The sequence below is a fragment of the Pteronotus mesoamericanus genome, unplaced genomic scaffold (assembly GCF_021234165.1).
Source record: "Pteronotus mesoamericanus isolate MK-2021 breed Mesoamerican mustached bat unplaced genomic scaffold, CSHL_Meso_final contig_56, whole genome shotgun sequence".
Taxonomy (NCBI): domain Eukaryota; kingdom Metazoa; phylum Chordata; class Mammalia; order Chiroptera; family Mormoopidae; genus Pteronotus; species Pteronotus mesoamericanus.
In genome coordinates, this window is record NW_026555201.1 from 15,557,764 (window position 1) to 15,585,051 (window position 27,288).

The 27,288-nt window shown below is 35.3% G+C and overlaps 1 protein-coding gene across 2 annotated transcripts in view; it reads right to left on the minus strand.

Annotated features, from left to right (window-relative positions):
- CAPS2 (calcyphosine 2) overlaps nucleotides 1–26,934 on the minus strand; it is a 41,150-nt gene extending 14,216 nt beyond the window's left edge. The window contains exons 1-11 of one of the 2 annotated variants that reach the window (XM_054580294.1): nucleotides 26,854–26,934; nucleotides 16,596–16,648; nucleotides 14,821–14,866; nucleotides 14,601–14,726; nucleotides 13,170–13,346; nucleotides 10,875–10,997; nucleotides 7,908–7,975; nucleotides 6,679–6,798; nucleotides 1,920–1,994; nucleotides 1,004–1,099; nucleotides 822–915 (exon numbers count right to left, since the gene is read on the minus strand). In XM_054580294.1, coding sequence (XP_054436269.1) covers nucleotides 822–915; nucleotides 1,004–1,099; nucleotides 1,920–1,994; nucleotides 6,679–6,798; nucleotides 7,908–7,975; nucleotides 10,875–10,997; nucleotides 13,170–13,346; nucleotides 14,601–14,726; nucleotides 14,821–14,866; nucleotides 16,596–16,648; nucleotides 26,854–26,934 — 1,059 coding nt within the window. The remainder of the gene's footprint in view (nucleotides 1–821; nucleotides 916–1,003; nucleotides 1,100–1,919; nucleotides 1,995–6,678; nucleotides 6,799–7,907; nucleotides 7,976–10,874; nucleotides 10,998–13,169; nucleotides 13,347–14,600; nucleotides 14,727–14,820; nucleotides 14,867–16,595; nucleotides 16,649–26,853) is intronic. The other variant, XM_054580295.1, reaches the window with a different exon arrangement.
- Nucleotides 26,935–27,288: the final 354 nt, after the last annotated feature.

Below are 27,288 nucleotides of genomic sequence, written 5' to 3' on the forward strand. Positions count from 1 at the left end.
TCCAGATGAATTTTTCCCTACCCTCTCCAATCTCCCTATTCCACCTAGCTAACTCCTTGTCTAGGTGCAGTTTACATGGCATTTTCTTCAGGAAGCCCCTTTGACCCCACAAAACTAAATTTTTACCCCTCCTGTCTGAATGTTTCCCATTAAACTAAACTCCACAAAAGCAGGAAATGGGTCTTACTTACTCACTGTTCTCTTGCCAGTGCTTAGCCTATGAATATGTATTTATTACATAAACGATCCCTGTGGATAGTGCTGCATTTTAATCACAAGATAACAATGTGACTGTAATGATTTAAAATGTAAGCGCGCTCTACAATTTGTGACACTCTCTATGATTGACCATTACTACAAAGATCCGTGTGATACATCATGTGACAAGAGTTGCATGAGGTGAGAAAATCACAAGAATAAGCTAACTATCTGATAGATACCTGACAGCTCCAAATGCCAACAACCCCTGTGTATGGGGAAAAAAATGCATCCTCAGAACATAAGCTTCTTTTAGGTGGAGCATTACTCCTCGTTCCATTGAAGTGGCCCCTTACTCAATGGCACAGCCTTGTAAAGTCTTCAAAAGTCAAGAGACAGGATCCCCTGGGCTTACACTGTGGATCTGGGTGGGGGCGGAGAGTAGTGTTATGGGGAATACCAGCTAAGTCAGAGAGGCAGAACCTCCAGGGAAACATCAAACATGCACCTGCTCAGGACAGAAAATCAGTGGAAGATGAGAAACCCTGCTCCTCCAGCCCCACAGGATCCCACAAAATCCAATATATGGAATTAAAGCTTTTGTACGCACATACTTAACTTACAATATAAAAATCACCAAGTTGGTATTGTTTTCCTTTTCTTCGTCCACACCAATGACTGTAAGTGTTTTTTTGAATAAAAGGAAGCACATTTGTCCTAGAAGTTAAATGACAAAAATGTGAAGTTATTCAGCTCTACTCAAAAGTAATCATCTTGAGAGTTGTAACAATGCTTTATGGCATACCTATTTTTCCCAAATTGCCGATATTCGTAAATTGTAAGGGACTGGTCATGAATAAAAAAGAACCCAACCAGCTCTCTGCAAGCATCATGTCCATTTCTAGAAAAAGAGAATAACATCAAAGATTTTTGTCAGAGGAATAAAATTAACTCCCTCGGATGTGTGGCAAAAGCAAGGGCTATGAGAAGCCACAGGGAAAACAGGCCACTGCTTGCTGAAGGGTCAATTTAAGTTAGATTTGCATGGAGATAAACTTTACCTTACACTGGTATGAATATGGATATATAGATTTCTAATTTGACATAGATGTAACATAAAGTGAAAGATCTTTTTAAAATGTTCTGCTTGCAAGAAGCCGCTCTAGGGTATACATTTATTATCCTTTGTCCAAGAAAGTTTAAAGTCATTAAACAAACGTGATAATTAAAAATAAAACTTTACCATTAGTGTACACAGAGAATATCAAATAGCATTATGTTTTACTGGAAGTCTGTAAGACTGAGAAAAGAGATTTATGAATCACTTATTTAGTAATTTTCTTGAATCTATGAATAATCTACTGTTAAACTATTACATTATATTATATAAAGCAGCTTACATAATGGTAATTTTAAATGGTTTAGAATCTTCTGGCAGTAATATATGTCTTTTTAAAGTTCACTTGTACATTTCTTTTTGAAAGGCATTTTAAATCACATTTTAAATAACTTCCAATTAAAATGCTTTTCTATAGATTCATACTTCCTATAACTTTTGTAACAGATTAATTTATATATATTACCTAAAAAATGTTTGTTCTAAATTCACATTTTCACTTGTTTGTGACAAATTTAACTAAACTCATTATTGATATTTCTATTTGAAAACAGAATACATTTAATAATCATAAGATTTAAAAGTTTAATAAGGTCATAATTACCTTGATATGATCCTAGCCTCAAACTGAACTTTATGAGAAAGCATATTTTCGGTTAACGTAGACTGCGTTCTTATCCTGTTAAGGAAGAGACCCGTCAAAGAACATGTATGAATGACGCATTGACATGGACAACGATATGGGGATTGACTGTGGGAGAGGGGGGTGGGGTGGGTGGAGAGAGCAAAGGGGGAAAAACTGGGACAACTGTAATAGAATAAACAATAGAAAAGAAACATGTTAGTCAATTATTTTAAAGTTATATACATTTGATATAAACAATAAAAGTACAAACACGTTGTTAATGTTTTGAAAAGCACAAATTGCATTAGGATGAATGTATAAAACTCTTTTTTTTCAGACTATTATAAGAAATAACCCTAAAATATAGTATTTAAGACACAAATGACTTTTACGTAGAATGTATAGTATCATAGTGCTATAGAAGTAAATACCGAACAAAGCGCATTTGTGACTGGCCCTGCTGCAGCGCTCGCCTGACAGGCAGTCCTCGCCCCGTTCCCCTTACCTCCGTTCCGCCACTGAATGTGTGTTCTTAGCCTCTTCAGTTTTAGATACCTAAGGGCCCCAGTTCTGCCAATAAACCTCCAAGAAAGACTTTGTGTTGCCTTGATAAGAAAGTGGCATGTGAGTCCCTGCCTGTGAACATGGCAGGGATATGATGCTAGGAGCCACTATAGCCATTGAGCAACCATGTCAGAAAGGCCAATAAAATCTCAAGGAAGCCTGCCCAGAGCTATGCCATCTCTGAGCCATTGAACTAAAACCAGCAACAACCCCCAAGCAGCTAGTTATGTACAAAAAATAAATCCTGACTTGATTAAGCCACTATCAGTCAGGTTTTCAGTTAGGGGTAGCTCAAAACCATCCTTACCAAAGTAACTGAAGAGTGGAAAAGAGTGTTAGATGAGGTTTTTAGTCTTGAAAGCAGTCTAGTTATGATACCTCAGACCAGTTATTTAATCTTTATGGACTTCAGACAGCACTGAATGATCTTAAAAGATATTCTTAGAATTCTATTTAGTAATAATAAGCAAAACCCAAATGCACACACTTTGGCACTCTGCTACTGATTTCTTTATGTTAAGAAATCTAAATGTTCAGTGATACTTTTATTTACCTTTTTAAATCATCTTACAATTTTCCCTGCTGGTACAATAGTATTGCAGTAATGTAAATAGTAAGTATGGAGCCATAGGGATCTTGAAATGTTATACCTCTATAAAACCTAGGTCTCTATGAAAAGTAAATGAGATACAGCCAACAAGAGTCAACAGACCAAATGAGTTTGTGAACACGGGCTAGGGACATAAAAGCTTGGACATCTCAATTCAATTTAATCCATTAGTATTAATGTGCTTATTGAATACCCATTCTGTGTCATAAACAATTCTAAACACCGAGAAAATAATAGCACTAATAATAGCTACCATTTATTGAGAACTTCCTGGACACTAGTTGTTATTAAAATCACTTTAATGTGTATTGGTTCATTTAATGCTTGCAATAACTCTGTGAAGTATTATTATTCCCATTTCACAAATAAGTTTTACAGAGCCATAATACAGTTAGTGCATGGCAAACCCAGAAAAAACCTTGCTCATAACCATTACATTATATTGCTTCTCAAAGGTGAATAGAACTCAGTTTAACAGTGATGGGTTGAAGTAGTAGCTTCAAGTCTAGAGTCTCCTTGAAAAGATAAAAGAAGTAAATAGACATTCCTATTATAAATATGAAGTTCCATGTTAGGGTTTTAAGTATTGATAAGAAGCACTAATAATCTACCCAACTTTTTAACCAATACAGAAATAAAAATTAGGCAGATCAAGACCAAAATATGAATTTTATTTTTAATAAAGCCTTTGGCAAATATGGGTTAAGAATGCAGCAACAGGAAGCTAAGTGCTTGACACTAGAATTAAACAGACTAACCACTCATTCCCATTGGGGAGGAATGTGTAAAACTTAATGCAGAGGACAGAGTGTACACTTCTGCAGGCAGCTGACTCAAGGAAAAGACAAGAGGAGGGGTTGCACTTCACATGCCAATCTTCTGCTTCCAACTCTTTGAAGCAGAATTTTCTCTTCTTCCTCTAGGAACAATGAATAAGAGGGGAGGATGAAATCCATAAATTTATTAATTTGAACACTATCCCCATAGAATTTTTCATAGAACTAGACTAGCTGAATCAAAAATTTCCATTAAAGAGAAAAGGGTCTAGTATGCCAAGACAATACTGAAGATAAACAAGCTGCAGGTATTTGGTTAAAAGGAATACTAAGTAAAATAGAATAATATTGGTGCAAGAATGTATACGGGTAGATGAGACTAAAGAAAAAGCCTAGAAACCTACCCTGCATTTATAACAACTTGATATATGACATAAATGGCATTATAAGTCAGAGAAATTGTGGTAAGCAGAGATTTCATAAAGAAGATAGGAAGGATACTAACAACAAACAGAAAGAATGGGAAACTAGTCTTCACTGAAATTAAGACCCTGATCAAGAAAATGTAAAGGTAACCACGGAATAGGAAAATATATGTCCAAAAATGCAAGTGAAACGGACTTGTAACTAGACAATATAAACAAGTTCCACAGCCAATATGGAAAAGATAACCCAACAGACTTGAAGGAAAATTTCATATAAGAATATATTTAGATGACCAATATATATAATGTAAAAGTGCTAAACTTCATTATTCTCCAGTGAAATATAAATTAAAATCACCACACATCCCCATAAGAAATTAAAAAATACAGACAATATCAAGCAGGGGCAACTATATGGTACAAACAGCACCATCTTACCGCTCCTGGTGACAGTGTTAATTGCAACAACCACTTTGGAAAACAATTTGGCAGTATTTCTTAAAGCCAAACTATGCATACCAAATGGTCCAGCACTTCCATTTCTAGGTATGCATTGAGCAGAAGTGAGTGCACACGTTCGCCAAAAGGCATGCACAGAAGTTCATGGCGGCACTATTCATAAAAAGCCAAATGTCCATCAACATCTTTATATAAACAGTGATATATTTATACAAGGAAATACTATACAGCAGTGAAAATAAATGAAAACTACAATTAATAATGTGGATAAAAGGCACACAAACATAATGTTGAACAAAAGAAGCCAGATATAGAGTCAAAATTCTGTCATTTCATCTAGGGGTGGTACCAGACAATTATGATCTATGATAGAAGGAGAAAGGTCAACCTGCTGTGGCAGAGGAAGTGGGTAGTATCTGGGGGGTAACAGAAAGCATGAAGGGTTGGAGTACTGGTTCTGGTCTATTTCTTGATCTAGAATATTGTTCAGGTTGTGAAAATTCATATGCTATACATCTAAAATGTGTATACTTTGTTTTCTTTAAGGTTTTATTTATTTTTAGAGAGGGGAAAGGAAGGAGAAAGAGAAGAAGAGAAACATCGATGTGCAAGAGACTCATCATGCCCCCAACTGGGGATCCAGCCTTCAACCCAGTCATGTGCCCTGACTGGGAATCAAACCGGCGCCCTTTCGGTTCATAGGCCTGTGCTCAATCCACTGCACCACAACAGCCAGGGCTGAAATGTGTATGCTTTGTGGATATATGCTTTATTTCCATAAAAGTTTACTTTAAAAAAGAGATTTAGAGATGACCCTCTAAAGATATTCATTTGCTATTCCTCAGAACATGTAAATATGTTAACTTAAGTGTTAAGGTAAAAAGACTTTGCAGATGGGATTGGAGATCTGGAGATGAGAGGATTATCCAGGATTATCTGAGTAGGCTCAATGCAATCACATGGGTTTTAATAAAAGGGAAGCAGAGGCACAAGTGGTACAGAAGAGCGTCAGAATGAGATAACACCAGAAGGACTTGACCAGGCATTGCTGGCTTTGAAGACGGAAGATGGGGCCAGGCGCCAGGGAATGAAGGCAGTGTGTGGAAGCTGAAAAGGCAAGAAAACAGATTCTTCCCTGAAGCCTCCAGGAAGAATGCACCCTGTCAAGATCCTGACTTTGGGCTTCTGACATCTAGAACTGCAAGAGAATAAATTCGTCTTGTTTTAAAAGACTGTGGTAATTTGTTACAGCAGCAATAAGAAATTAATACATGATACATTCAAATACTTAAAGTTGTGAAAACTAAAGGTTCAGGAAAATAAGAATAAGATAAAAAGATAAAAGTTATAAGAAAGTAGCTGCCCAACAATTACAGCTGTCTGAAAATATGAAAGAATTACTGCAGGAACTGGTAGATTTTTCTGTCTATTAGAGCTAAGGAGGCTAAATATCAACAGGCAGTGAAGTTGTTGAGAAATTAAAGTGAACTACACCAGACTGTGAAAAGTTTACACCAATATAAAGATTTTATAAACTACAAAGTAAAATGCAAAATAATAATAACTGTTAAACACTAACTTTGAATATATTATATATCAATGAGATTCAGCCAGTATGTATTGTGTACATACCAATGTCTCAGTTAATATGTTATACATTTTATACAGAAAGAGATACACATTATCTCCTAAGATTGTGACTATTATTCCTAAATTACAAATAGAAAACCTGAAGGGCAATCTTTACCCCAATATCTTAAAATGGAAGGAGCTGAAGCTAAACTCTGAAAAATCCACTTCTCGTTAAAAAGAAAAAAAGCAAAAACTTTCTCAGACACAAAATAACATTTTAAATAATTTATGTATAAATAGTACATCCTTATTTTATATACGTAAACTCTTACTTTGTTTCATGTAGTGTTCTTTTCCTAAATCGAAGAGGTGCTATGTTTGAATCTGGAAGGATGAAAGTACTTTCTTGTTTCTCAGTGGATAAATTTTGTTCTGGGTCACTGATGACAGGCCTATACAGCAAAACACAAGAGTTCAACAATTACATGGGACAGTCTATTGTGTTAGCATTCTCATATTTGTAAGAAGCTGAAAAAGCCCATATATGAGTGCAAAATTACACTGCTATCAGGATGACATATTTGTCAGATAGTAAATGAATAATCACCTTGGGGTGGCATGGCAGAGGTGGAAATATTAATAAAGTGAGTTCATGAGATAATAAAAAGAGATATATTGAAGATCGTAAGTATAATTACTTCAAACAAGTTACTGAAAAACATGCATATAGAATATCATTCTTTCTGCCACCTAATGAAACAATTTTCTTCAAAGTTCAACTTAAGCCTTACTTTTGAAATCTTGCAGTATTTATATGTTGTCATTCAGTTTAGCTCAGCAGGTGCCAAAACTTTATATACTTTTCTAAGGGCTATTAAACTTAGGTTATGCTTTACAATTCACATAGTTAGTCCCACAGTTCCCAAATTGCACACCAAGTCACTCTGGGATGCCCAAGAAAACTCTCAGGGACACTGAGAGATATTTTTAATTTTTGAGGGAAACACAGTGTTTGATATTTTTTAGACACCACAGGAACTGCTAGCTCGAAGTAATTCACAGCTTCAGGAAGATACGCTCTTTCAGTGATGTCTCATCTTTGCAAAGCTGAGCTTTCTACTGTTCTGTGATAAAAAGCAAGTGTCACATGAAATCGAAAGTGAGAGCGGCAGCAAAGAGTTTGAAGCTCTGAGAGACTGGGAAGTGCCCAAAATGGTGCATCCATCCCATTAGCAAGTAATTAGGGTTATTTAAGAATGAAAAAAATACGTACCTTCTTTTAATTTCTGTCTTTATTTTTTTCAAATGGCCATTAAATTGTTAGGAAGCAAACATTCAGTAAGTTGTTTAGACAAAAATATTTAGTAAGTGGAACTGATGGGTATTTCTATTGTCCTAGGAGTACTGTGAATACAAGTACTAAAACATGAGTGCATTGAAGAGAGAAAGTTTGGAAATGTCTGAGTTAGCGACTTCTTGATTGAACAAGGATATTGATTGTCAGGCATAAAAACAAATTTGAGGAACACTTCCTGAAGGCATTTCTAATACTAACTCTTACCTAGATAGGTGGTCTACCATCACTTGCTCTTCAACAGTCTGTTTCTTTTTCTCAGCAGCTACAATTTCCTGAGAAGAGAAAATAAAGAACATCTCACTGTCCATACTTAACACAAGAGTCATAAAATATAAACTATTCACAGTATATGGAGCTGAAACTGAATTGGAATTATTCAACCCTATATCAAAACTCTAAAAAGAGGCAAACAGAATCCTCCCATCATTAAAAGGACACTAATATTTTCTACCCATATAACCCATTAATAATCTTGGATCAACTTTTCTCAATTAGTGTTTTGACTAAGCTGTCTTCATAATATTTTTTGCTTTTCCAAAATTATCTTCACTACACTTTAGGTCACATCAAACTGATATGTAACCACTCAATTCCAGTTGGATTATCATGTACCTATAATCACTAAAATGTTTCTTCTGAAGGGGAAATAAAAGAGGTTAAAAAAATTAAAAGTCAAATAAAACTTGTTCTATTTTTGTTTTTACTGAATCTTTGTTGTATTTTGTCCATTATCATTGAGTCCCCTATCCCGCTCCCCTCCCCCAGCAATCACACCGCTGGTGTCCATGTCCATGCGTCCTTTTCCTTTTTGCTCAATCCCTCTGCCCCCTGACTTCCCCCTGCCACCAGCTGTCATCCTGCTCTCCTACTATGAGTTTGTCCCCCTTTCCCTTGTTAGTTCAAACTTGTTCTGTTTTTAGAATGTAAATTACTGTCATCCATCCCCATTGATCATTCCAATAAATGAAATCGTGTAAGGTAGTATTGCTTAAGATAGAGGCTTTGTGACTTTAGAGAGAGTACTCTGTTTAAAGCTGACTCAAAATTCAAATAAGAATAACTAGAGACATATTATAGAAACAAAAAGTAGAAACATCTAAGAAACTAGGATAAGTTGGGCATAATCATTTAAATGTTAGTCTATAATTGAATTTAGATTTTTGTTTGCTAGAAATTTAAGATACATACTTTACACATCCAAATATGCCCCATATAGAGTTCATATGATTTAGTATATAACTGTATCTTGTGTTCTTAAGCTACTGACACTACATAATGATTTTTAATGATTTCTTGAAAAGTTAGAAAACCTGTGTAACTTACAGATAAGCAACATAGATTTTATATCAAAGGGTGATCCAGAAAATGGACACTGACGAAAATGTGAAGTTATGTACCAGAAAAAGATCAGAGCACAGATGTAAAACCCAGAAGCAAGCAAAAGAGGTTAGATTAATAAATACAGAGCCTATGCAGAAAGCCCACTTGAACTGTTGACATTTATGGTGGCTCACATTTTGTAGAAAAGGTTAGAACCACCCTCAGGCACATTGATTTAGAGGTCAGTGTAAACATAAAGCAGATTAGAAGCAGAAATCACACTGATGCAAAGAATCTGATAACACTGAAAAATGTCAAGCAAACTAGAAGAAATGAACATAAAAATCACACACTCACTGCTTCTGTTGTCCAGTTTAGTAGTTAAAAATAAATTAAAAAGTTGCCACTTACATTTTAAAAATAAATACTAATTTTTGATACATTCAAAGTTAGCTTACATAAACAATTCCTTAAAAAATGCAGATAAAATGTGTGTTACCACAATTAAGTGAAAGGTACTTGATAGTGATTTCATTTATATATATTGCCAGTAATAAAGCAACTCTAAGGAGAAGAAATCCACTAGCACCCAGATGGCTTTGGATTATACCAAGAACAACACTCAATGGACCTTACAAGCATATTGGTGACATGCATTGCAAGTACAACTTTAGACACTTATCAAAAAAAGCCTTAGTTGAGACACTATTTTGCCTTATAAAGTGGTTGCTTTATTTTTTAGAATGCTCCTGCTAATACTCCTTATTCTATGAAGCATAACTATCTAAATAATGATAGGCATAGAAAATAATGGGTATGTCGTTTTAGTAAAAGAACTATGACAAGTTAGCAACTTGGGCCATCCACAAAAAAATCAGCCAACCTGGTCAAGATTGATTACACAAGGCTGTTCATTCAGAAGACAGTCAACCTGAATGAGTATGACCAAAATAAAATATACATTAAACTTCCCCTCAAGGATAATGAAAATGTAACTGGCTAAATCCATATTGCTTCATTATTTAGTCTAGGTAAAGAAGAGTTTTCCCAAATTTTGAGCCAACACACATTGGTAGTCCATCAATCCATTACAGGTGTGCCTAAGATTTTAATCACCTGAGGGTGTCTGGCGTGGCCAGTGGACTCCAACTTCAAGCAGCGTGTTCTGATGGATGGTGGACACACAATGCAATATAAAGATAATGTGCCATAGAATTGCACATTTGAAACTTATATAATTTTATTAACCGACATCACCCCAATCAATTTAATTAAAAATAAACATAACATTAAACTATATCTATTGAATAAAAAGTAAAATTTTAATGTAAAATATATGGTGTAATTATCTATTTGTACCAGGAGCAGACTAAGCAATACTCATCAGATGATATAATTGATTTTCTAAAAGATATAATATAGTTAATATTGAGAGTCTAAAGTTTTGTTTCTCTCTTCCTAAAGAGCATTTACTTTATTTTTGTCCTTTTCTTTAACTGCTCTGAATTCTCTAGGTTTCTTAGTTTCTGACTTAGAAGGAAAAAACCAGACTACTTTGGGGGAGGATCAATGCCAAACAAGCTCACTGACATAAATAGCAACTAATTAAAATTTGGAACATAATAAACAAACTTTTTACAAACTCTCAAAAATTCAAGACAATTTCTCCACAGTAAATATATCAAACATCAATCATTTATAAAAATGAGGGCTCAATTTACACATTAATGAATGTTCACTTCAGTCCAAATTCAGTTGCTGAAAGTATTTATTCAATCGTAAGTTTGTAAAGTCTTGCAGGAAAAATTCTCTTACTGGCTTACCACATAAGTACATACACTGCTAACTTACGGCGTCAGATTTTCTCGTCCTCTGCTGTGCGCAGTAAGGGTTGTCTGCGTACTGCTGTTGTAAGAGGGCTTTCCTATCCAGAGTTGTAAGGTCATCCGGGACTGCTCCTTCCCCTTGTGTACACTATACATGAAGCAATAAATGAGCTTTCATGCACAGACTCTGCATATTTGTTTTTAACAAAAAGAAAAAAAAAGGATTAAAGATCCACTGAACACATCAGTGGTTACTTGGGAAGGGGTTAATAGTACAGGCTCTGATGATCCGATTGCCTGGTGGACTTCAGCTCTTCCACTTTCTAGCTAGATGATCTCCATGCCTTGGTTTACTCATGGAAATGGGAATCAAAATGGAATTAAAAATAGTAACTACTTTACAAACACACACAGAAAAAGACTAAATGAGAAAACACATGTCCAACACTTTAAAAAACACCTGACATACAGTAAGTATTAAATGAAAAGTAGTAACTATTATAACTATTATTGTTCACTTAAGTCTTTGTAAAGTTAATGATTGTGGACACGCCCGCCCCTTTATAAAATTAAATTTGGAGGTAAAGTACAAAAAAATGGGGTATATCTTTTGAGGTGAAGATCCTTTGGGGTCCTAAAGAGGTAGACACTACATTTTTCTTTAAATATAAGATACACTGACATTCCCTTAACAACAAAAGTGTTCCAGTAGGATAGTCACTGACAAAAACTTAATAGATTTCAAGAGTTTCCCCCAGGGTTTGTTCTTACTTTAGGTCTTCCTTGAAAGGCCCATCTTCATACTTTGTCTTCATGACCTTGATTGCTACGTGAAATCCTACTATACATTCATTTACGACCTGTGGCCTGCCTCTCTTGCTGTAGTAAGTTCTATGAAGGCAGGAACCTTGTCTGTCATGGTGCCGGTACAGGACCACACCCAGGGAGTATGTGATAAATATTTATTCAATGAATGAATAATGAATCATTTAAATATTAGCAATTGGGAAATCAATTTATGAGGATACTTTATACTTTTATTTATTTACCTGCTAATATATTTGTCAGATTTTCTTTCAAACATAAAGCTCCGCATTACGTTTACATTGAAAACAATTGAAAAGCATTTTATTTAGTCTCAGTTTGTTTTTAACCTTTTACAAAGGGGAAACAGTGAGATTTCTACTTGGTGTCTCAAATTTAACCTCCTCGCCCAGACTTCCTTGTGATCTTCCCCACCCTTTCAACTGCTCAGGCCAAAAGCCTTAGTTAGCATCATTCTTCATCTTCCCTTCCTCTCCAGCCTACAACCAATCCACTGGCAAATATTCTCAGTGCTACCTTCAAAATCTATCCAGAATCCAGCTTTTCATCAGATGTAAAGATTTGTGAAATTATCCTGCCTATTATTATAGACACTAGATTATATCTGTGTGCATTGTTTGGATCTGGGGATTTTGTTAAGATAAATAGAGCCAAAAGACCATAACTTTTGCTTGTTATACTTTCAGCTAAACCCCATATGATTTAGTAAATTCCAGATAATTCCTGCATGGATTAGAAAAACTAGCTCATATGTCACACATACTTATAAATTAATCTTATTCTACCTATAGAAAAATGTTAAGCAAGTACAACCATTAGACTTCTCTGAAAATACATTATTCTTATAAAAAACTAACTGAATTAAAAATTGTATATAACTGTTCTCTCCTTTATGGCCAGTTGTATCATAAACTGTCTTTCCAAACCTTTCTTTCTAAAATCCAAGACTGACCTTTCCTGTATGCTTCTGGAAATCCATGAAACTCATTATGTTTACTTTGCTCTTATTGAATTATACCTAATTAATATTAAATGAAGGCCTAACAATTTTAGCCATTCATGATGTTAAAAAAAAAAAATCTCCCAAAATGAGACAGAAGACAACCATGGAGTAATGACAGTTTCAGAATAAAGTAGGGTCACTATAAAGTCTAAAACCACTTTTCAACTTTAATATTTAGACTGAAAGACAGAGTTGAAAACAGCTATATCAAAAACAGCTATACTGTATAATATTGTCTCATTTCCAATTCCAAGGCAAGTGAAAAATCTCCAACAGAGAAAAGATGACTAGGTCATAGGGCCAGAGTTTTCACATCTTTAAGTGCTAATAATAATCCTTTAGAGTTATTATGAATAATAAACTAGTTAATCTAAGTAGAAATACTTAAAATGGTCCAGGGCATACTTATTATAACTAACAGCAAGACATACTAGACAAAAGAAAGATATTTCTAAAATATGTGTACTCTTTTTATAAAGCCTCATACATTACCTTGTCATCTACCTTGTTTCTTGGAGATGGTTGATGTGTGATATTTGATTTTGTCTTTTCTACATTTCTCTGACTATACTGTTCATGTCCCTCTTCCATTTCAGTTTTGTATTGCTGATATTTTAGTTTATATTTTCCTGTTGGTGCTGACAAATCTTCAGATATAACGTCCTGTTCCTAACACAAAAAGAAAAAGTATGCAGTCCATCATAAAAAAAATCAAATTAATTATTAATTTGCCTTATTAACATTAACAGGTTTATCATTTACCTGAACATTTGTGCCTAAGAAACAAATAATTTTATCTATGTTCTAAACAGAAGTGATAGTTGAAACATTTGGCTGCACAGCATTACTAAGCAATCAGAGCAGACAGAACTACTCAGAATGGGCACTGGTCTCCAGTACCAGTAAGTCTGTACCTTGTTTCCCAGTGAAAATCAGCTTCGGTTCTAAAATAATTTGAGAAGACAATGAACAACTTTCCTTTGTTTTTAAAAGTTCTAGATAGGCCTTTTCATCTTGCTCCAGAAAAACTCCATTGTCAGTCATTTCTTCCAGAACAGTCACAGGAATTACAGATCACTAATACTGAGAAGTACTGGTTGCCATTTCTAGAGTATTAAGATATTCTATCTTCTGGTATTATTTGGTTCCCTGCCATGGAAGTGAGACATAATAGAACCAGTGGATAAGAGAAACCAACAGTGTAAAGCAAACCATAGAGTATATGTATTGGAGGCAGTCACTTCAAAGGAGCATAAAATCAGTACAACCCTTGAAAGCTGTTGATAATATCCAAGTCTAACCCAGAGGAAAAGGATGAGGCGAAGCCTCAGGGTGAAAAATGCATCATGATACAGACTAGGGTACTATTTGTGCAATATATCCAAAATGAGGCTGGGGAGAACATGAATAGAGCCAGTTACATAAAAAAGGCTAACAAAGATAGAAAAGCAAGCCTTACCTATAGACTTCAGAGCTAGTGTTCATAACATGAAATAAAAAACGAAATGTTGTGTGAAGTACAAATATGTCCCAAGGAGATACCTTGGAGTTAGTATACTTATTTATTCCCTAACATACTGTAGCCTAAAGAATGAGTCAATTTCCAAAAAAAATAAACAGTATATTGTTAAACTACCATCATCTGATCTAATATGCTGCCATAATTTTTAAATTCCTGGATTCCCTATTAGGATAAATGTACATTTTACCAATTTTATAAGGTATTCTAATAATACCATTTTTATGTCAGAAAAAATGTAAAATAAAGTAAAATTATTTCACCAACATTATTGTTTGGGATGTTAATATATAAAATACCTAAACTAAACAAAACATAGACTAAACATAATGAAATTTTTGGATTAAATACAGTGTTAAAATGCACGCTATAATTCAGAATGTTGGTAAGAAATAAATACCAACAAGTTCATTTAGCTTATGCTGAGTATATGGCATTTGACATGGTGTGACCCTCTCAAAAGCAGAAAGTAACTTTGGTGGGTCAAAATGAATATGTGCTGAACTAAGTGGAATACATAAAAAATCATCCTAAAAATAAAATTAAATGATATTTATTATATGCTACAATATATGTAATATTGTATTCAAATGTTTGTTATATTAAATACTAAACAAAAATTACCTCTTCATCAGAATCAACAAGGCTTCCCAAATCAAGTCGTGGGACCCTGAAAGAAATAATCTATGCAGCCTATAATTTTTAAAAATAAGACTTTAACAGTTACAAATTATATATGCTGAATCTTACATGAAAAGGTACACTGAAGCTAATGGTGTGCTGATGTCTACCAGCTGTGCTAACTTTTGTTAAATGTCCAGTAATTTTTTAGTTTGTTGTTAACATAACATCATTAAAAACAAAATTATAGAAGCTTAGAATTAAATAAGTTATATAAAAATAAAAGTAATAAATCCTCAAAAGTCATTATTTGTTAATGATGTTATGACACTTCACTATTATTTGTGTCCTAGAGGTTATTTATTATACACATATCTGTATGGTAATATAATGATATACATCTCTTTCCAATTCTGTGTTCATTGTTATTACATATATAGCTTGAAATCAACCACGGTGGGATTATTTACACAGAAGGTGTCAAAATGCTATGAATCAAGACTTGATTTATTACTTTGTTGATGTCTGAGACTTTAAAAAGTGGTGGAGAAAATGTAAATAATACAGATTAAATTTAAAGTGTATCATGCCTTGCTCTGGCCAGTGTGGCTCAGTTGGTTGGAGCACTGTTCCATGAAACAAAAGATTGCAGGATCGGTCCACTGTCAGGACACATTTGGGAGGCAACCAATTGAAGTTTCTCTTACATTGCTATTTCTCTACCTCCCTTCCTTTGTTTGGATGTATCCTAGGGTGAGGATTTAAAAAAAAAAAAAAAAAGGTGTATCATGTCTTAACTAACACACTGTGAGTAACAAAAAAGAGAAATATTGTTCCAGTGTTCCAAACTATCACTTGATTCAGCAAAGAAACCACATCACCCTACAATAAGTGAAAATATCAACCAAAATTTATGTTGGAACTACACTGGTGAATCAATTACAGCTGCAGGTTGACTACAGATATAAGAGTTCAACAAAAAAAAACAAGGATATCTTTCCATGACAATTTTCCTATATGGAATTCACAAGAGTTTATATATTTTATTAGTATTTATATATTGCTTTATAAATTGCTTATTACCAGCACACAAATGATTGTTGTTACATACTCAGCAGCTTGTATCTAGTGCTTGCACCCAGCTCTGTTCATTGCCTAGAGGAGCATAAGGTACCTATTTTGTAGAACCACAAGAAATTTCTGATACTTGCCAATTTCACGCGGTTCAGCCTAATAATTATTAAGTTTTTAGTTTCTATTTTCCAAGAAGACCTATAGTCTAGAATCCTAGAAAGGACATAAAAATATATACTTCCAAATTTTAAAAGGGAAATATATATAAGTATAAAACCAGTTAACATACTGTAGTTCAAAATAAAATCATTTTAATAAGATTGATAAAATTGTCATATTCCTCAAAATCAGTTCCAATCAAATTCGTTTTGACTGTCTTAGTTACAAAATGCAAAAGTTTATATATTTCTTTAATGAATGCACTTAGCTGAATTTTCTAAATAAAACAATATTTATACATTTTCAGGAATATATAGGAATAATATTAAATAAAATAAAAAATAAGAGATGACTTATCCTTAATCCTACCACCCTATACTATAGCTACTTTAATTTTGTCATAGTAATTTTAGGCCATCCACATGCATACAAATTTTTCTGTGATTCACAATCATAGATATACATATATAATTTTGCCTTCTTCTTATCCTTATCAATAAATATTTGCCCACTAAACAGCTCAAATATGAGAAAAAGGAACTTACACAGGAAAGCAAGGAGCATTCTGGATTGCCCAGGATTTGGAAGTCCAGCCATGCTTTAATTAAAAAAAAGAAAAAACAATCAATATTTACCCTTCATTTATACTTTCAAAAATAAACAATGAATCAATGCAATATGGCTAATTATAATTTTCTCAGTAAACTTTATGTAAGAAATATTTATTAAGACTCCCGCTCAACTTGCTTGAAACACAGAGACAGAATGATAAGCAACATATTGAGTTGGCCAAAAACTGTTACACTTTTCCATATGATGGCTCTAGTAATGCTTAATTGTCTTTTAACTTCATTTTAAACAATTTTATTAGATTGTATTTGACAAGTGTCATATCAGTGTTCATTTAAAAAAACTTACCAAAATTGGTGAATTTTTGTGCAGTCATTTTAATATTGAAGATGGAAGAAGGTACATAACATTTTGGCTATTATGCTTTGTTATTTCAAGAAAAGCAAAAACAAAACTGAAATGCAAGAAAATGTGCAGTGTACAGAGAAGTTGCTGTGACTGATTGAATGTGTCAAAGTGGTTTGCAAAGTTTCTTGGAACTACTGACATTTTGGCCAAATAATTCTTTGCTGTGAGGCTGTCTTATGCATTTTGTTAATAGCACCTCTGGCCTCTACCCACTAGAAGCCAATAGTGAGAGATAGCCAACATACACAAAATATCCAAATCAATAAACTTATTTGTGAAAATGAAAAATGTGTCTTTTATTTTATGGAAAAAACTAAATGGACTTTTTAGCCAACCTTATAGATAATTCCTTCCTGCAATCTAGCTGCTGAGAAAGACCTCACTCAAACAAACAATAACATGAAAAATAAGTGCTATGACAGAGCAGCTGCACATACCATGTGCATCCAACCTAGTCGAGGAAATTGATGAAATTTACAAAAATAAAAAGAAACATTTAAATGGAGCTCTCAAGGGTGAGTAGAAGGTAGCCAGATGAAGAGAGAAGGGAGAGAATTGCTTCAGCCAAGAAAAGCAAATTCTACTAAACTAGCCCACAGGCAAGAGTTGGCAGTTGGAGAGGGTTGAAACCCAGAGTGTGAGAAAGTAATGGCCAGAACTGTTACTTTATAATACAAGTTAAGGGACTTGGACCTTGTCCTAAAGGGAAAGGGGAAGATAGTGAAGAATTTTAGCAAGGAAGTGACAAATAAATACATTGTATATATTTGTAAATGTTTAGTCTTATTGCCAAAAAAATTGTGCAGAGACCAGAAAATTACAGTGAGCTTGGCCACGAAGAAATATGTATGAGTCTTGAAGAAAGTTCAAGTTAACAAAAACAGGAAATAATTCACCCATCGGTGCTAACAGCTTATTTTGGAATATTATCTAACTGTTCATTTTTGTGAAAGCATGTATAGAGATTATATGAAAGACTGAACTCCATCATTCTGGCCACAAGAGTAAGAGAAAAACTTGGCTCTGTACCAATTTTAATATGACATTGTTTTTAAATGCTACCCTGAAAAATCAAGATGGCAGAGGGGTGAGTGGAAGTCACGCTGACCTCCTCCAAGGGCCAATCTGGAATTACAACTAAATTGTGGAGAAACCACATGGAACAAACAACTAAACAATAGCAAGAGAGGAGCTTTATAACCTTGGACAGACAGAAGAATAAGCTTTAGCACAACCTAACTGGTAAGGAGTGCAGTAGAGACTCCAGAAGGTGGGCAGGGTACCCATGAGCAGCAGCACCAGAAGGATATTCAAACGGCCAGTTGGATCCCCCTGAGGAGAGTGGGGTTTAAACAATAAGTGGGGATCTCCAGCCTACAGCACTAGAGCCCAAAAAGTACACAGATAACAGCTAGCTGCGAAAAGCGGCAGCATTGCTCTCTGCCAGAGACAGGCGGCTGGAGACAAAAAGAGCCATCTAAAGGGCCAATGCATAAATTTTTATTTGCAGCCACTTACCCTGGCCTCCAGCAAAGGCAGAGGCAGAGAGGGCTCAAGATGCCTGAGGAGACACTGGGGAAGGAGGATTTGGGGAGACAACTGAGAGAGTAGCTAGTGGGAACCCAGTGCTGACTCATCCCCCATGAGGCAGCAGCCTTCTTGCTCAGGCAGACCACTCCCCTGAGTGACAACAGTGTGAGAGGACCCACTAACCCCACCTCCAGGAAGGACTCTGCCCTGGCCCGGTGGTACTAAAGCCTGACTGCTGAGTACAGAGTGGCAGCCACAGATAGTAGATCCCTGGCTAAAGGGGGCACAGAGCAGTCTAGAGACACTAGAGGAGAGACTGGAGATGGAGGCTTTGGGGAAAGATCAGAAAGAGTAGCCAGTGGGATCCTGGTGTTGACTCCGCCCATATGGCAGCAGCCACCTGGCTCAGGCAGACCACTCCCCTGAGCGGGAGCAGTGTGAGACATCCCAATAACCCCACCACCGGGAGGGACTCTGCCCCACCCTGTGGTGTCTAAGCCTGACTGCTGAGTGCACCTTGACTAGATTAACAACTGAATGAGACAGCCACAGACAGTAGATTTCTGGAAGTCTCGAACAGACTGCCTAAGGTCACATAGGGTGAACATCTGACATCATCAGAGGCAGATCCAGAAAGAAGAAAACAGCAGTCTCCTACCATAGAAGTTCACACCACAAAATCAGGAAATCAAGACAGATAAATTTAAGAAGCAGAAGCAATAAAGAAGAGTCTTATAAATAATGGGAAGACAAAGAAACACACCCCTCCCCCAGTCTCAAGGAAAGGAGGAATCCCCAGGAAGAGAACTAAATTAAATAGAGGCAAGTAAACTATCAGATACTGAGTTCCAAACAACGGTTCTAAGAACGTTCAATGAGCTCAAAGAGAATTACAAAAAACTACAAGGAAACTACAAGGAACTTACTGCAAACTATATCAGCATGAAAAAGGACATAGAAACTATAAAGAAGAGACAAGAGGAAATGAAGAATACAATTTCTGAATTGAAGAACACAGTAAAAGGAATCCAAAGCAGGCTAGCTGAAACTGAGGATCAAATCAGCGAACTGGAGGATAAGGTAGAAAAAAGCTCCCAGGAAGAGCAAGAAACGGAAAAACGACTCAAAAGAATGAAGAGGTATTTAGGGAAATGCAGGACAACCTAAAATGTAATAATATCTGTGTAATAGGGATACCAGAAGGAGAAGAAGAGGAGCAAGGGATAGAAAACCTGTTTGAAAAAGTAATGATGGGAAACTTCCCTAATTGGAGGAGAGAAAAAGTTACACAAGTCCAGGAAGCACAGAGGGTCCCATTCAAGAGGAACCCAATGAGGCCCACTCCAAGACACATCATCATTAAAATGGAAAATATCAAAGACAAACAGAGAATCCTAAAGCAAGAAAGGGAGAAAGAGTAACGTATAAGGGAGCCCCGATTCAGCTAGCATCTGACTTCTCAACAGAGAAACTGCAAGCCAGAAGGGAATGGCAAGAAATATTCCAAGTCATGAAAAGCAAAGGCCTGCAACCAAGACTGCTCTACCCAGCAAGGCTCTCAATGAAAATGGAAGGCAAAATAAGGGGTTTCCATGACAAAAGAAGGCTAAAAGAATATGCCTCCACCAAACCAGCATTGCAAGATATGCTGAAGGGACTGCTGTAAGAAGATGAAGAAAAAGAGTCTATGAATACCCAGTTCCTTTCACAGTCACCAATACTTGATATTACCAACATTTTTAATACTTATTAACCTGATTATCACAATGATGTGTTATTTTGTTACTTTATTATTTGTTGAAATGAAACCTGTTTTTATTTCTTGCCTATTTCTATTATTTTTAAAAAGCTTTAAATGACTTTTTTGTATTTTTATCCATTTTTTGATTAAATGTTTGTAGAATTTTTTCCCTGAAACTATTAACCCTTTTCTAGATGTGTTGCAAAACTTTCCTATTCTATTGCTTGTCCTTTAACTTTTTTTATATGTATATTACTGTATAATCTTAAATGTTTAATTAATATAGTCATATTGCCAATATTTTACTTTATAGCTTCTGGGTTTGAATATTTTACTTCAGGGTAAGAAAAACATTAATTTGTATTTTCTCCTAAAACTCCTTAGATTTTGCAAATTGATTTTTAACTCACCTGAATATTTTGTGTATAATGTGTGAAATAAGGCTCAATATTTGTTTTATTTCAAGTAATAGTGGTCCATGTACCTTATTTGTTGAATAAGCCTTATTTTCCCCATTGATTTGAAATATCAATTTAAATCATACATTACATTGTTAAAGAGATATATATGTTTGTCTCTAGAATGTTCATTTTATTTCATTGCTCTCTTGATTATTTCTGTGCAGGTGGCATGATTGCTCAGACTTTATAATGGATTTAAATTTTTTAATATTTTATAGTGGTTCCTGACATTTAAAAAAATAAATAAATAAAATCAATCTGCATTTTTAAAAAAAAGAAAGGAAGAAAGAAAGAACTCCTACCTTTAGTGACAATATGGATGAAACTGGAGAATATTATGCTAAGTGAAATAAGCCAGTTGGTGAAAGACAAATACCATATGATCTCACCAGAAGTGGAATCTATTCAACAAAATAAACGAACAAACATAATAAACCACAGGCATGGAAACATGGAGCAGACTGAAAGTGACCAGAGGGGAAGGGTGAAAGAGGACAATAGTGGAAAGAAGGAGAAGGGATTAGACAAAGAACATGTATGAATGACCCATGGACATGGACAACAGAGTGGGAATTGACTCGGAGGGGCGGAGGGGTGGGATGGATGGAAGAGGGCAAAGGGGAAAAAAACTGAGACAGCTGTAATAGAATAAAATGATTTAAAAATAAAAATAAATAAGTGCTATCCTAATAAATAGTCAAAATTTAGACATATAAAATCACAAGATTATTTCAATGTAAATATATTTTAATATATAATAAATGAAATAAATGTATATTATTTATATTTAATTAATTTTACATAGTAATAAAATAATATATACAGGGTCCAGCAGAAGTATGGCCTGCTTGAACATAGTTGGTAGGGTAATAATATGGGTGTAATAATTTATAGCTTTAATTTGAATATTTCACCTGAAATGTCATGTGGTGTGCTTAAGTGTGATATTGTTATGTTACAGAATTACATGTTTATGATTTTGTAATAAAAGCATTTGTAATAAAAATAAAGGGGGGGGATTGTTTGCGCCAGACCTAAAATAGCAGCACATTTTCATCACACATCAAAGATTTTCTTAACTGTACTTGGGAACATCATGATATCATCTAATTGTGGTAAGAAAATCTAAATAGAATTTAGGTATAGTTGGCCATATCATGATCATCATCGTTATCATTCCCCAGAAAGAGCTTCAGTGGACTTTCAGACAGTCTTCTGAAGTCATGGGCATAAATATTTGTTTAAATGGCAGTTATCTTTCCTTTATTCTAGCCAATTTGATGCTAGTCAACCCAAAATAAAAATAATTTATAGTTTATAAATTTCTGAGCCAATCCAGAATACAGAATTGTGCTAGCCAATTCAGAAAAACAATAGAGTTCATAAATCCCTAGGGCAAGGAGTCAGTAAACTATGGCCCAACTGTTTCTGTAAATAAAGTTTTATGGGAACACGGCCATGCTCATCTATTTACAAATTGCCTGTATTTCTCACCACAACAGGAGAGTTCAGTAGCTGCGACTCCACAGTCAAAATATTTAAAGCTAAAAGTATAGACTACATTGCCTTTTATAAAATGTTGGATTATTTGTGTCCTGTCTTTTTTTATCAACTTTATTTTTTAGAACAATTTTAGGTTCACAGCAAAATTGAATGTAGGGTACAGAAATTACTTATATGCCCCAACACCACACATATATAATGTCCCTCACTAGCGTAGTGCATACATTATAATTGATGAACCTACAATGACACATCATTACCACCCAAACTCCATAGATTACAGTAGTTTCAATCTTTGTGTTGTACATTTTACATAGGTTTAGGTAAATTTATAATGTTATGTATATTGTCTTTTTTAACTTTTATTATAAGCTATTTCTGTTAGTACTTAAAATTATTATTATTACAACTATATAATATTCTATCTAAAGGTTGTGCCACAACTTATCTAATATTTTTCAGTTGAAGACTTCTGGTCAAGATGATGGCCTAAGTAAACACAGCTTGCCTCCTCACACAACCACGTCAAAATTACAACTAAATTATAGAACAACCATCACTCAGAACCATCCAAAATTGGGTAGAATAGAAGTCTGACAACTACAAAAGTAAAGAAACCACATCCAACCAGACTGGTAGGAGGGGCAGAGATGTGAAATGGTCTAGTCCCACATCCATGTGTAGTGGATAAAAATTCCAGAAGGATATCTCAGGAGCAAGGAGTACAGCCACACACCAGACACCCAGCCCAGGGGTCCAGTGCCAGGAAAATAAGCCCCCATAACTTCTGGCTGCAAAAACCAGTGGGGACTGAGTAGGTGGAAGAAACTTTCTAGAGTCCCCAAGCAGTTCCTCTTAAAAAATCCACACATGGACTTATTCAGACTTACTCTTTCTGAGCTTTAGCACCAGGGTGGCAGCTTGAAAGGCACCAGTGGCAAAAAGGGAAGAACTGATGTATCTGGCATCCAGGTGAGAGCTGAGGGACAGCTTTCTCCCAGACAAAGAGGCTGGCAGAGGCCATTTTCTCTTTTCTAAACCTCCTCCCAACAGAGCCGCAGAGCCACAGAACCAGCAGGCAGGTGCCATATCTGAGACTCCATCATACAGGTTTAATACTATTTCCCCACCCTGAGATCCCCTGAGACTAAGTTCAACCCATATTTTATTTTGGGTGCATCAAAGCTGTTACCAGGGACTTTTCCATATGAATGGCTAGTCTTGGCTCATGCTTCACAACTTCCTAAATCCTCTCAAACAGGCCATGGCTGGCCTCAGTGATCATCCAGCCCCCATACCACTTGCTAAGTGGCCCCGGCCCCAATACTAGCCACAGCCAGCCTAGATTCACAGCTTAGTTTGCCTGGGAATCTACAAGCCCAGAGCAAGTAGCAGCCATCTCAAATGGCTTTATACCTCAAGCAGGATGGCCCTGGGCAAAATACTAAGAGCGGCTGACCTCGGCCTACACCACCCAAGAAACCCAGGAGCCTGCATACCCAGTGGATAGCTACAGATCGTGTCAAACATCACCAGCCTATCCCTGCACGGCTGAACCTCCACAGAGGGTGAAGGTTGGTGGTCAGTGGTCACAACAATTCTTGTAGCTGACTGGCCTGGGTAAATCCCTCCCACTGACCTGCCAACAGCAATCAAGGCTCAATTACAAGAGAAAAGTGTACTCAGCCCACAGGAAGGGCGCACCTCAAGCACCCTGCTTGGGTGATAGGGGAAGCTGTGCCATTGGACCCTGCAAGACACCTACTACATTAGGCCACACTACCAAGACACAGAGTCATAGCAGCTCTACCTAATACATAGAAACAAACACAGGAAGGCTGCCAAAACAAGCAAACAAAGAAACATGGCCCAAATGAAAGAACAGATCAAAACTCCAGAAAAAGAACTAAACAAAAGAAGATAAACAAACTGTCAGATGCAGAATTCAAAACACTAATTATAAGGATGCTCAAGGAATTTAGTGAGAGCCTCAACAGCATAAAAAAGATTCAGTCAGAGACAAAGCATTCACTGATTGAAATAAAGAACAACTTACAGGAACATAACAGTACAGTGACTGAAGCTGATAATCAAATCAATGATTTAGAACATAAGGAAGCAGAAAACGACCAATCAGGATAACAAGAAAAAAAGGATCCAAAAAAATACAAGGATAATATAAGGAGCCTCTGGGACAACTTCAAGCAGTCCAGCATTCACATCATTGAGGTGCTAGAAGGAGAAGAGAAAGGTCAAAAAATTGGAAATCTATTTGAAAAAATAATGAAAGAAAACTTCTCTAATTTGGTAAAGAAAATAGACATGCAAGTCCAGGAAGCACAGAGTCCCAAACAAGATGGACTTGGAGGTCCACTCCAAGACACATCAATAATTAAGATGCCAAAGGTTAAAGATAAAGAGAGAATCTTAAAAGCAGCAAGAGAAGGGCAGTTAGTAACCTATAGAGGAGTTCCCATAAGACTGTCAGCTGATTTCTCAAGAGAAACTTTACAGGCTAGAGAGGATTGGCAAGAAATAGTCAAAGTCATGAAAAGCAGGGACCTACAGCCAAAATTGCTCTACCCAGAGAAGCTATCATTTAGAATCAAAGGGCAGATATTGAGCTCTCCAGACAAGAAAAAACTAAGAGTTCATCATCACCAAATCATTATTATATGACATGTTAAAGAGACTTCTTTAAGGAAGAAGATCAAAACTATGAACAATAAATGTCAGTAAATACATATCTATCAACAACTGAATCTGAAAAAACTAATCCAGCAAGAAGAACAGGGGCAGAATCATGAATGTAGAGAGCATTTTGATAGTTGCCAGACGGGAGGGGTATGGAGAATGGGTGAAGAGGTGAGGAGATTAAGAAGTACAAACAGGTAGTTACAGAACAGTCATGGGGATGTAGAGTATAGGAGAGGAAATGGAGTAGCAAAAGAACTTACACGTATGACCCATGAACATGAACAATGTTTGGGGGATTGCCTGAGGGAGTGGGGGAGGGTAAAAATGGAAAAATTGGGACAACTGTAATTGCATAATCAATAAAATATAAAAAATAGCATTTTTCAATTGGTACTGTAACTTAATACACATTGCCAATTTCATTTTCAAAAAATGTGGCACCAATTTCCAATGCACCAACTCTATTTCTGAGTATTCTCAATATTACATTTCCTCCCTAATTTAATAGAGGCACAAAGGTACCTCATTACATTAATTTTCATTCCCTTGATTATTAGTGGGGCTAAGCAACTTTTTTTATATTCTTATCTCCTACATGAACGTATCAGTTGACTTTTGTAATTATATTTGAAGCATTAAGTACCTCTGTTTAAAAAAGTTTATGCATTATTTCTCTCTTTTACTTTCAGCATTAGAAGACTCCAAACTGGTAGCTGATAATTATAATAGTGATACTTTTCTGTTACTTTGTGATACTTTGTGATACCAAGAAACAGCAACCTGGATATCTGGGATTTTCTTCTTTCTTAAGGAATAAGAGTTCTGAAAAACAAACATGAACTTGTCTCCTAAATCCAATACCAGGTCTGGACCTTACTAATAGAGAAATAAAAGCATTAAGATTAAAGGAAGATATATTTTAGACAGGACAAAAAGGTAATTTTAGAAATTTTTTTTCTTAAGAAGATAAAGCATGAGCTTTTCCTAGCAACCAGGGAAAAAGTTGATGATATGATAAGCAAACAATCAGTGGGAAAAACTGTAATACTATATTTGATGTTTTGACTAATAAGAAGTCTGCTCTGATTCAAATTATCAAGTAGTTCACTTTTAACACTTAATATTGTGAAACAATAGAGTCCCAGAGAACCAACTTGTTACGAGAGAGATGGCTGAACACAGTAGAGAACATAGATCTTGAAGTCAGAACTGAAGTTCAAAATCTTGGCAAGTCACTTATCTCTGTGAGCCTCACTCCTCCCATATTTAAAAGCAGAAAAAAATAAATCCTACCTCAAAAGTTTATCATAAGAGTTAAGTTAGATAAGTTATCAAAACATTTACCATAGTCACCGAGAAGCAGTAGACATTCAATATTTGGAATAAGAACAGCAAGGAAATATACATCACTTTTATGTATTTCTAAATTAAATTTTACATTTACCCAATTATATGGTGGATACAGGAACAAAGTAGCATTAAACTTACTTAACCAATGATATATACAACAGTATATGATAGAAGTTTAGAAAAATAAAAGTCCTAAAAATAGAAGCCCAGATTCTCTTTCTACTGAGCTAACTCAAAATATGAATAAAGATATTCATATTTTATTCTTCTTTCTATCATTTTTTATATTTTCTGTGGCATACACAGATAACTTTAAATAACAAGAAAATAGTAACAAGTTTAATATTTTAAATAAACTAAATTCAAGCAGTGACCAACTTTCAAATAATGATTATCTTCAGGTTTAATGGCATAATTCTTTAAATCAGAGAAATATTGATTTTAAGTATTTCTGAGTATAAGTAGTCATAAAACTTCAAGAAAGGAGTCAGAAAGTTATTTAATGACTCATACTACAAGAGGGAAATTATATAGCACACGTACTTGTAGTGGCTTCTTTCTTTCAGAGAATGACTGAGTTTGACTCTTAGGAGAAGGGGCAACTCCTTTAACTTCTAAATCCATTCAAGTTCACACACAGACTGTGCAGTACCTTGAAAAAGATAAAATACATGTATAATAATTCTTACCCTAATTTTAAGTAAATTACATAATAATATGACATAGAAAGAAAGCCCATGGCCAATCACATTTACCTCTTTCACCAAAATTAACTACTTATGGAGCAATTACATTATGCGAGGAAACATTTATGTGGTAAATACTAGTCTGAATAATGGTCCCTCAAAGATGTCCATGTCCAAATCACCAGACCCCATGAATATGTTACCTTACATGACAAAAGGACTTTCGATGTGATTAAGTTAAGGATTTTGAGATGTGGAAATTATGCTGGTTTAACGAGGTGGGTCCAATATA